Raw genomic sequence first — 12,237 nt, forward strand, 5'->3', positions numbered from 1 at the left:
TTTGTTTTGGTTTGGTTTTAGGTTAAATTATTACTTAGGGAAAAAAGAGTTTAAACTCAATTCTGAAGATTTCATTTCTAAGTTAGAGTAAGGCTGGACCATTGTCATCTGCAGAAAAAAAACAAAGTAGAGTGTTCTCAGGAGTTGCATTATATTTAATTACAGTATATGACACCTGCAAATATACAGACCCTGGATATTCCTGCACTTGGATAGCTGTGTTCTGCTTGACAGTGGGTATCTACTTGATTATTTTCTTCACCTGAGAGTTGAGCAACCATCACGTAAGAGCTACAATAGTTATTCTTAGGCCTTTTAAGCGTAACAAGCAGTTATGAAATATCCCTTTAATCTCCTTAAGGTTGTATTTTACATGATGACTTCTTGCCTTAGCCTCTTTCCAGTACAGGAACTATGTAACTATTTGTAATTTGGTTTTTTTTGAATTTTAGTTCTACTTTGGGTTTAAAAAACTCATACGCTGACAGTTTGGGATTTGATTTTTTTTTTTCCAAAGCACAGGAAAGTTTACAACATAAAACACAACAGATAAAAGGTAGCTCATGGTATACAGAGCCTGTTCCTTTCAGTCACATGCTGGAATATGACTCAGTGTTGTGTCATCAGAATCCGTTACTCTGTTGTGGTCATTAAACTGACTCATTGCAGACAGGCTAGTTTACTCCTACCTTAGGAAGTCACAGTGCCTGTGAGCAGTGTAGCTGGCAGTCTCACCAGCACAACAATTTGGAGCTTCTGCATGAGTCTTGCAATTCGTCATTTCTCCATACACGTGGTAAACTCTGACTCCTGCTCATGCGGAGAATCCTGCCTCTGTTAAAAATGTCAAACTGGCTCTTCAATAAGATGCTCTAAGAAGTTAATACAAAACACAGGAAATGTATCTACTAGAAAAAATGGCAGAAAAAGGATGAATATTGCCCTAATATGTGAAGACTGTACTTGAATAACTATAGTGGTAGAAGAAATTATCACAATTTCTCCACAGTTCCGAGTTTAGGAATGTGGGACTAGACAAGAGCTTCTGATCACTGAGGGAGGTCCCTCAGAATCACAGTCCTTATGTCTCCTGTTATTGATAAACTGACCAAACTTGTCTTTAAAAATTGTAAAAATTTTTTGCTCCTACTTCACTTATTGAAAGGCTGTTCTAGAAACTTGATCTGTGGTGTAAGACCTTGTAATGCTCTGTTTTAAATGGGTGTTTGGTTATGCCTTATTTTGGTCCTAACCACTTTGTACGTGACTAATGTTACTTGGTCTCTAAAGTGTTGGAATCACTAGTGTATTTTTATTAATTTATTCTCGTAAGGTACAGGAGTTTTCTAGTTGTATTCCCTGTACCCATTCATTTTGGAGTCTGTTATTGCTCAACCAGATTTACTCAAGCAGAATAATGTGTTCCATTTGCACCTTATAAAATAATATCAATGTGGCTGAAAGCATCTTCCATTTTGCCTTTTCTCAGCTACATCATACTATCATGTTGTAATCCTTCTGTGATAAACAAATATGTTCAGATATTAGTTGTCTTATTTTGCTCTCAAACAGCAAGGTCCTGGTATGTACCTGATATTCCTGTTTGTCCCAAGCGCATGAATTTCTATCTGGTTATACTACATCATCTCCTTTGTACTTTTCCAGGCCTCAAATTTATCTGGCTCTGCTTGTATCTCTTTCTCTGTATTGATAAAACACTTGTCAAATACAGTATCTTGAGCACTTTCCAAAGCTCAGCAGCTTGGAAGACAGTGCTTGGGAGCTAATGTTCAAGAAAACTTCACTCACCTGAAGCAAACTGGAGAAATCACAATCCCATTCATTTGCAAAAGCACCAGCTATTGAACTTTTCTGTAGGTCTTCTACTGTGGTCAAGGTTTGAAACAATTATTAGTCTTGCTACACAAAGTGAAGAATGAAGGATGACAATTCAGACCGTGAACTGATTTTGCATGACATGACTACAACCAATGTTTGTTCTTGAGCTGTCCTATGTTATTTTAGGGTCCTGAATGTATGTGCAAGTAATATGAAACATGTTCTCTTTTTGCAGGGAAGTAGTACAGGCAAACTGTGTCCGCTGGAAGAAAAAGTTCTTATTTATGTGTAAAATCAGTGCCAGTGCCACAACAGGGATTTTAGATACTTGCATTTGCAGGGTGTCTGTACGGAAGGTAAGTAGCCTTTTTTTCCCTTCTCTCCATTTTTCCTGTTCTTTCTTCACTTATTTTGGTTTAATTTTTAAATGTCTGCTCAAATTCATAAAGTAAATTTTAGCTGCAATCATGTCAGGTATTCTTCTAGTAGAAATTCCACAGTAATCTTATTAATTACCATAGTTTGAATAATTAATTTCTTTTTCTTATGGAAAGAAACACTTATTCCAGCAGGATAACAAAGTAATCACTCATCAGTCTTTATAAAGTTAGCCCTTGATAGATACTTCTAAGAAGGGTGAGAAGTCTCTATCCTAAATTTACTTAGGATATCCTGAAGACACTTCAGCAGTAAACTTAGAAGTCTTGAACTATGCTAAGAATTTTTAATGCAGCACATCCTACTGTTGAGGCTAGACTTTGCAAGAGCCAAATACTGGTTGGCATAATGCACTCATCCTTCTGTTCTGCCTCTCCGCAAGATGACAGTCTCCTGCTGGCTTGCACAGAGAACATTATTAACATTAAGTTCTAAATGACAGCAGCACAGCCTAGCAAATGTGTGTTGAGCTATTTTAAAATGAAGATTAGTATTTGCTTTTCTTAAAAAAATAAGAAAAAACAAAACCGAAACCAACAAAAAACCCAGTCAGTCTGTTTAATAGCTTAATGGCATTTCTCTTTTTTCCTAGGAGTTAAAAGGAGGAAAGGCATATGCAAAGGTAAATTGAGATGTATCTAATTTTGCCCTTTAATTACCTTTTCTTTCTTGTAATTTTATGTCCTTTTAAAGTAATTCCAGAATACTACTCTAATAACACATGATTTCATTATGTGCATTATAGTGACACAGTGGTGTTGAAACTCTTGATCAGTGTGTTTAATAAATAAATATTATACCACCAGAATGCTTTTTTTCTTTCAATTTAGTATGTTGAAAGAGCTGATAAAAGTAAACCCTTCTGCATCTGTTTACTTTTAAAAATACAGAAAACTGTTCTTTTTCTTTCTTGAGACTGAAAATAGAATTATGCAGAATTTGACACTCTCAAAGAGCCAAGGCTTTTTGCCTTGGGCCACTCCCATTAAGGGGTATCCTCTTTTTCATATCTGAGTGAAACTGCTGTTGGTGGTACGCAATGCTGTGCATGCAACAAGTACAACTAATATGCTTACTACTAATTTTGTCATTTTCTTTTAACAGCTGGGATTTGCAGACCTAAACCTTGCAGAGTTTGCTGGATCAGGAAATACCACTCGTCGATGTTTACTGGAAGGTTATGATACCAAAAATACAAGACAGGATAACTCCATTCTCAAAGTAATTTGTTTTCTTTATGATACTTAAACTAATAAAGCAGAGAACAAGTATTATTAAACACAATGAAATTTAAAGCATATTTGGTGAACCTCTTTCTAGAAGGAATGCTATTTAAAGTAAAAGCATCAGCGCTGTTTAGAAAGAATCATTAAAATCCATGCAGTCAAAACAGAATTTGTCCTATTCTTTGTAAAGGAGTTGGATAGCTGTAAAAGAAAAGCTTTCAAACGGTATTCATAGTCTAACAGGAATTGAACAAAGGAATAGGAAAGTATGATGAAAAAGTTAATACATTCATATATATGTGTAGCGATTATATCTTTAAAACTGGACAACTTCCTGTGCAGCTTTATAGGAGTGAATCTCCTAATTGGCTTATTTATGTATAAGCCAGCTTCAACACCTCAACGACTCCTGGAACATCCCCTTTTCTGTTTGATAGTAATGAAAGTAATAATTGGGGAGCATTGTTGCAAGAAACCCACCCTGCCATTCTCTCCCATTAATCCAAGGAGTTTAAAAAATGGAGTAAGCTGCATAAACCTGAAAATCATGACATACAGAATGTTACAAGTGAATTAAAAAAATAAATAAATAAGAAAGTGAATAAAAAAAAATTTCCAAGACACTAGGATTAATTTCTGACACTACTGAGCACACTGTTTAAGCATGCACTATGTGATTTCTTAAAGACAGTCTTAGACTTTAAAAACTTTTTAATTGATGGCTTTGACCCAGCTAACAAGCCTTCTCAATGAATTGTTGTCCTACAGCATTAGTTACCCTTCTGTGGTTTTATTTACCTCTGGTGTTAGCACAACCAGCTCTTGTGTGCTAGCTGTTTGCTAAACGCTCTTGGCAAAGAACAAACTTCAGCACCCACTATTTTAAACAATATTCTGTTTTCTCATTAATCTTAGATTTCCTCTTTTTTTCCCTTAAAGCCATTTTAAGCTTAATTAATTAATTAAAGCCATCTTAACTATTAATGATTCTAAGAGTCTTCTTGATCTATGCATCTTTTGCGGAATCTTGTACATGTAACTATGTTACCTTAAATGCCATTTTGTGGTGTTTGCATGTGTAATAGGAAAAAAAAGCTAGCTTTTTTTCATACATGTGTTTACTTGCATATGTGAACATGCCATTTTGTTTTACTTAAATATAAGATTTGTGGCAAGTGTAAGGTAGTGACATGACCATGTATCACAGACCAACTCCATTTTTCTTCTTATAGCGGGTTTTTGTTTTATTCGTGTGTAGGTTTTGATCAATATGCAGCTAATGTCTGGAGACCCATGCTTTAAAACGTAAGTTAAAAAAAAATATCTGTGTGGGATAGTGTTTTGGTCATACATTCCATGTTCAGAATTACACTTCTGAGTTGCATTTATAAATCTTTCTAATCTGACAATATTAACAAAAAAAAAAAGTTAGAAACAAATGGGATGGTAGCTGAATAATGGCTAACATGGTAAAAATAACAGAAGTCTCATAATTCTCCTTGCTGCTGAATACTTAATATATTTTCTAGCAAACAATACTAGCCTGCAAACCTGTAAATAAATAAATAATGAAAACAAAAACCATATAGGAAACTGTCCCTGCTGTGAGGTTATATAATTATTCTTGGTATGGGGTGATTTGATTAATACTTGTGTTTGGAAAACGTGCTTTTATGCCTTTTATTCACAAGTCTCAGGTGATTTTAAAAGATTTATAAACAAAAAAACCCCAAAAAAAATAACAACTAAAAAAACCCACCAAACCCAAACCCCAAACCGGAAGCGTGGTATGACTTACAAGAGAAAGCACTTACAAATATTTCTCTGTTAGCAAAGACATTATGCAAGTTAGTAAAAGATGCAAGAGGTAACATCTGAGGGGAGAGGTTGCTAGGAAAATACAGAGCGATGTATCCAGGATCCTTTGGCCTCATTATCCTTAATCTATAGTTAATGAAATGAAATAGTTTTGCCAGAGCATGTTAGCTCCCGTAACTAACCACAGAACAGACAAACTGTGCATGCTAAGGAAAAACCCAGTCATGAGTAAGATGACATTGTTGCTTTCTTTCTAGACTAATGGGCCATTTTGTTATGGGACACCTAAACTGAGTGGATAGCTACACTGAAACAGAGCAAGTGGCTATTGCTAACCATGACTTAAGTATCCCGATCAGTAGGAAGTGAAGAGCTCCCATGTCGTATTATAAGGGACACTTTATAATAACCTGAAAGCCATTAATTCTAAGGATAGGCTTAGACATATGTATAGAATTTGCTTCCATGAATGCAGTGTGGAAAACTCCTCAGTACTTGCAAAGATTCTTAATGCCATTGCTTTTCTGTAATTCAGAATGTTGGCAGACTGAGTTTTTCGAAGTGTATGTGCTTTCCAGTTCAATGTCAATCTTTTCTCATTTTACATGACAGTGTATGGCAATTTTGTCTAGACCACGTTTAAACCAACTTAGTTGTATTTTACTTGTCACAAGATATTTAGGGAGAGGTTGATTACACAATTCCTTCAAAATAAATTTGATCTTAGTTTAACTCAATTTTTTCTACAGTTCCCTTCATTGAGCACACTGTTATACTGAAACTAGTAGAAGACAGAATAAAAATTCTTACCATAACATGTGATTAAGCTGTGGAACTCCTTGCTACTCCACGTTGTGAATATTAAAAGCTCAAGAAAGAATTAAGACAAATTCCTGAACAAAAAATTATTGCAGGCTATTGAGCATAAAACATTATATGAGGCTCAAGCACTTACAGATGAGGAGATACTGGAAGAATATTCAGGAGATGGATTACTACCTGTGTCATGTTCTCTCAGCATCTGTTCTTTGCTGTTGATAGAAACAGGACACAAGGCTGGACAGACCTTTAGGCTGAGACAACATGCTTGTTCTCATGTTGGCCCTTTCAAAAACAATCTAAAGCAGAATTCCAAGTATTACATATAGCTTGAAAACAAAAAATGAGCTTAAGGAAAATAATCGGGAAAAAACCTACTAGCTTCACTCCTGTTACATCAATCTCAATTTTTTATATAGGTTTGTAACCTTCCTTTATACTTTCAGACATTACGTTTCATCTAAGGTATCTCCCATTGTAAAGATATAATGCTTGCTTACAAACTGCTACACTCAAATGCTTTTACTTCAGTATGGAATATGGTTTTTATTCAAAATATTATCATAAACTGATTTTAAATGCATCTCCTATCAGATGTAGGAGCAATCAATGTCCCTCTTAATAATCCAATGACTAGGGACAACAATCTCATGCACACCTGTAGCAGTGAACATATATTCAAGTCTTCTTTAAGTTAAAAAGATTGCAATTAAAGGGAAATGAGGCTGCAGCTCCAAGAAAAGCAGCACTGATCCCTTAACTCAGTCTCAGGTAGAAGTATGAATTAGCTTATGATCTGTAGGTTTTAGCTAGTTTGAGGTAGGTTCTGGTGTAATTAGGACAATCAAGAACTCAAGTAGCAACTTGAGACCTTGTTCATTATTGCTGTACCTGTGTCCTTACCATCGTTTCTGAGGAAATCTGAGAATGCTACTTGCATCAGCCTAGCTCAGATGATTCACCACAGGAACTCTTCAGTGTCCGCTTGCACCATTAAAGACCCTTTCAGCTCTCCTAACCTTCAAAACGAACAGAATGCTATAAAAGCTCATCTTGTGCTTACTGAATAAATAGTAAGACAGTATTAGCTGAATTTGATTGGTCAAAGCTTTTCTATGTCTCTAGTTATTTAGTCGCTAGTTATTTGATTTACTTTTGAGTCAGAGCTATTAACAAATACATCACTGGTACTGATAAACAATTTCTCAAAGGCATCTAACTAATCATTGACCCTGCATACTAATAAACAATGTGTTCCTGTTCTTACTGGCTGGTACTGAAGGAGTTCAAATTAGTACCTAAATAGTTTTCTACCTCCCTAGGAAAAAATCTCTAACTGAAATTATTCAGACTTGGCATTTTCTTCCAAACTCATGATATAACCATTTCCTGGAACGTAAACTTTCAACACAAACAGAACAAAAAATTTATCTAATCCAGATGTCCTCTGCAGAAGAAAAAAAATAAACCTTAAAGCAATTACACAACTGAAATCAGCTACATATTTTATGAGGCAGCTTAGGAGGCTTGGTGTTTGATCTGGGGTGACATCCCTGAAAGCATTCGGTTCTTGCTTTCCTAAGATAGGAAGATAAGTCACACAAGCATTGTATTTCTAGAAGCACTTTTTCTCTCTTTTCTTTAAAACATAAGGAGGGATATGTTACTGTACAAAGACAATATTAACTGGATATGTCAAATCTAAAAATGTTAACAAAAATCCACTTATATGCAGACTAATAGTCTGTTCCCAAAGTCAAAAATAACAAAGCATTAGAAAAACTGTAGGTAGGTAACATCTTGAAATGTATTTTAGTTGTACTTGCTTGCAAGAGATTACTTTGACTTTGTTGTTTTCTAATTAGATTCTTTTGTACCAGCAAAACACAAACTTAAGAGGTCTAGTAATTTAAAAATATTCCCTTAGGTCTTGGTATAAACCAAAACAAGCATTTAACCATTACACAAAACTTTTAAAATACTGAACCAAATTTAAAATATGTTGTGCATGATGCTCTTTTTATTTTGCAGGAGGTAGAATACTGAGTGGAATACATGGAGATGGTAACATTGGCCCCCACTATTAGGAGAGGAAGGGTTACAGCCCAGAATCTCCTCAGGTCTTGTAACAGATACAGAACAAAGAACATCACAATGTGCAAGTCAAGCAGGCCAACTGTTGTTGCATGGTGTTTCGTTTTTTAAACTTACCATCTTGTCATGTATTCCATGAAGTACTGCATTGTATATATTCTTAGTATGTAAATTAGCCTAATTCATAGACTTAAAAAAAATTAAGAACTTGAAAACAAGCACATGTCACTTCATTAACCATCAAAAAAGGAAAAGCCTTTCCAAGGAACCTGAAGGGTTGAGAGCTGAGCAGATTGATTTTATTTCTATATTTTTCCTTTTTTATCCTTTTAACAGGGGGCTAGGTACCATGTTTTCAGAAAAAAAAAGTCACAAGCATATTAACTTGAAGCACAGTATAATTTATGCCAACTTACTTGAAAAATCTGTGCTGATCAATCTGAAAGAATTACAGCAGAAGTACAACGAATCTTAACCACCTTTTTCTTACAGGCCCCCTTCGACAGGAATGTCTATAGCAATTGCTGGAGAATCAGAATCTCTTCAGGAAGACAGGAAAGGTGGAGAAAACGTAAAAGTAGTACATCTGGGCATAGCAGGTATAAAATAATGCTCTTAATTTCTCAGTTCTTTTATACTGGCTTCATAGCTTCAAGGAGATGTACAAAATCTTAAAGGGATGATGACAGTTGGCCCACAAAGGGACCTTCTTTGGTTATTTGTTGAGACACACTCTCCTAGGTGACATCAGTGGAATCTCTATTACTTTTTTAACAGTTTATTTAATGGAAAGATCAGAAATTGGATTGATAGTTAACCTTTTTAACATTTTAAATCTTACATGTTCTGTGTGACCCATTTCTTGATTGTTGTGGAATTGAATTTTGAGTGAGCATTTAATTTGGCCCTTGATTTGCAACTTGTAAATCATCAGGATATGTGTAATTTAGAGTGGTAAATTTTGAGTGGTAAAAGTTCTAAGTATTGTTAAAAACTGAAGTAGCTACTCTGAAATTCAGATTATTATTAAAAAACCAAAAGCATTAAAAAACCTTATTTCAAAATTGGTGGGGGGGTTGTGGGTTTTGTTTTTGTGGGACTTTTTTTTCTGTGTTTTTTTACAATCTTCAGATTCTCACAAAGCTCATTAGTTTCCACCATACACAGCTTAAGTTGTATTAACCACGGTTACTTTTTCAGCCAGAAAACATCTATCATACCATTCTACTGTAATACCAAGGAAAGCATGGTAATCCCTTTAATGTCGACAGTAGACAAATCTAGAGCAACATTTCATATAAATATTTCTAATCCAATGGTACTCTCTGTTTTACTTGGACAGAAACATGATACTTCTATTTTTTCTAAGGAATGCGTATTTGTTAACATCCATGGTATTTTTGCAGCACTTGACTCTTCAAAGGGTTTGTAGAAGACCAGTGTCAACCCCTAATCCTTCAGGGAAATCAGACATTTGAGTCTGATCACAATTACAGACAAAGAAATAACAAAGCTGGCTTTAGCAACAGTATAACAGTATCTGACTTGCACATGTTGCAGATGTGTCATCAAAGAGTGCCTCAGTCCCAGATGAACTTGGTGCATGTGGACATTCCAGAACATCAAGCTATGCAAGTCAGCAGTCAAAACTGTCAGGTAGTTGTTAACAATTTTGTTGTGAGTTTGGGGGGGCTATTTACTTTCATAGTTCTAGACTGTAATAAAGTATACTTCATATGTTTGAAAAAAAATTTGAAGTTGAAAGGTTTCCCTAGTCATTTCAGGTGTGTGGAGGGTAACATTTTTTCCTCTTAAAAGCACAATGAATTATCTGTTCAGATGTGAGACAGCTTTTTCCCTTAGCTCTGTCCAATTAATGACGCATCTGAATGATATTTTTACCTCTTACATGTGTAAAAATAAGTAACACAGAAATGAAGACTTAGCTCTAAAAGCTGAAGTGGAAGTAATGACACCAAGTCATTATATTTGTTAGGAAGCAGGAGTTAGAACAAAAAGGAAACATTCTAGCATGTGCTAGAATACAAAACACAAAGTGAATTGCCTAGTTGATGTATGTACATGAATTCCAAGGCTTTTGAAGTGTCTTTACAAAAAAGAAAAAATTCTGCTTTCAAAGGATGGTAAAATGTAAGTAACGATCTTGGCTCTCAAGAACATGCCTGACCTATCTCTCCTGCACTTTCCCAACAGGATACAGCACATGCCACTCCAGATCATCCAGTCTATCTGAACTCTCTCACAGGAGAAACACCTCAGAGGGTAGTACCTCAACAGGAATTGGAAGTATTCTGGAGCCATGTGACGAGTCTGAGCCAAAAGTAGCTAATATCGATACTTCTGTTAAACATGCACCATCAGAAAAAGTCTGCAGGTACATTTGACAGCCTTACCTAGCAGAAGTAAAGTGCAATTTAATGTATCACTTCTAAGAGCCTAAATATATTTATTTTTGCAGACATCCTGTAAAGCAAGACTCTGTGGAGTCACAGCTGAAGAGGGTTGATGCTACCAGAGTTGACGCTGATGATATAGTCGAAAAAATACTCCAGAGTCAAGACTTCAGTTTAGACTCAAGTGCAGAAGGTATAGAAATAAATAAGGAAGCTTAGGGGTTTTCCCTGAGCACATTACAGGCCTTAGGCAAATCCACTCTCTTTGTAGTCCCTGTTGCTTCTAGTCATAAGGACAGTCCACATGAATCACTAGATTTTCTCCTTTATCCTGTCTCCCACAAGTTGAAAGACAGTTGCATGACTCAGGTAACCTTGGCAGAGAATTACTTTTAAGCCTGGAAAGAAAAAAACAGGGGCAAATCTACCTACAAAGGTAGTTCCTCCAACATACACCATATGAAGTTTGGTTCCTCATTACTTAAAATATTTGCATCTCAGTGCATCAGTTACAAAACTGGTAGATTTAAAATTATGTAGTTTCACTAGGGCAACATTAAATGAAGCTAACATGTTGATTCCATTGCATTTTAGAAGAAGGTTTAAGATTATTTGTGGGCCCTGGTGGAAGCACTTCTTTTGGAAGCCATCATCTACCTAACAGGTATGTAGCATTAACAACCAGTCCATAAATAATACTCAGCAAAAAATGCATCTTATACAGCAGTTGTTCTGTATATACATCGTTAATCCTTGTATCTTTCTATTCTGTATCATTTAAAAGCACCAAAAGAACAAGATTTCCAGGCTTTAAAACAAAGCACGTAGATTAGTTCCAAAACAGAACTGATGTGCCAGCATTAGAATTATAACTTCCAGAAGTTCTGAAGAGTTTCAGTTCCAAAATTTTCAGAACTGAGCAGTGTTTCAGTATGTACACAGGAAACAGGCACCAGTTTGAAATCTTAGCTCTACAGCCTCACTACATCACTCTCTGGAGCTGGAAGAAAGTCTGAAGTGTTTTCTTACACCTCTGCCTTTACAATATCCAACTTCTATGTCCTCCTGATAACAAGCCTGATTTTCTTCACTTCAATTTTGCTCACAACTCCTTCTGTTTCTCTACACTACACTATTACTGATTCAAGATCTTGTCCATCTTTCAACTACTGGTAGCCCTAAACTCTCTTCTTTGATAATCTGCTTCAGATTATTTTCTTGCAGTTGTTTTAGGAGAGATGTTTTTCCTGTATCTTATCATAAGACCCTCACTGTTGTTCTAAATACATTTATCTGTGTCTATGTGTAAATATAAAGACAATTATTGGCATATGATATGACCAGGGTCAGAGCATAATGTTTAAGGAACTAAAGAGAGGCCCAACAATAACTTCTCAGGAATATTATTTATAATTAATTTTTACTGCAGTATAACACGAAACACTTTAATGTATTACACTGTAGGTTAGTCAGTGGCATGCTAATTCCATGTATTTTCCACACTTTACATGTAGCTGCTGTGGTACTAGCTGCTCAGTTGTGTTTTTTGGGGGGGGAGGTGGATATTTGGGTTTTTTTAAACAGTGAAT

The 12,237-nt window shown here is 35.5% G+C and overlaps 1 protein-coding gene across 2 annotated transcripts in view; it reads left to right on the plus strand.

The window, feature by feature from the left end:
- Window positions 1–12,237, plus strand: part of EEIG2 (EEIG family member 2) — a 32,746-nt gene that overhangs the window by 12,839 nt on the left and 7,670 nt on the right. For both annotated transcript variants that reach the window (XM_061345986.1, XM_061345987.1), the window contains exons 2-10: window positions 2,075–2,195; window positions 2,870–2,899; window positions 3,382–3,498; window positions 4,762–4,808; window positions 8,727–8,833; window positions 9,795–9,890; window positions 10,449–10,629; window positions 10,714–10,841; window positions 11,243–11,312. In XM_061345986.1, the coding sequence (XP_061201970.1) occupies window positions 2,075–2,195; window positions 2,870–2,899; window positions 3,382–3,498; window positions 4,762–4,808; window positions 8,727–8,833; window positions 9,795–9,890; window positions 10,449–10,629; window positions 10,714–10,841; window positions 11,243–11,312 (897 nt within the window). The remainder of the gene's footprint in view (window positions 1–2,074; window positions 2,196–2,869; window positions 2,900–3,381; window positions 3,499–4,761; window positions 4,809–8,726; window positions 8,834–9,794; window positions 9,891–10,448; window positions 10,630–10,713; window positions 10,842–11,242; window positions 11,313–12,237) is intronic.

This window comes from Neopsephotus bourkii, unplaced genomic scaffold (assembly GCF_033783945.1).
Source record: "Neopsephotus bourkii isolate Nb327-2 ecotype Australia unplaced genomic scaffold, CSIRO-AGI_Nbou_v1 NB_250, whole genome shotgun sequence".
Lineage (NCBI taxonomy): Eukaryota > Metazoa > Chordata > Aves > Psittaciformes > Psittacidae > Neopsephotus > Neopsephotus bourkii.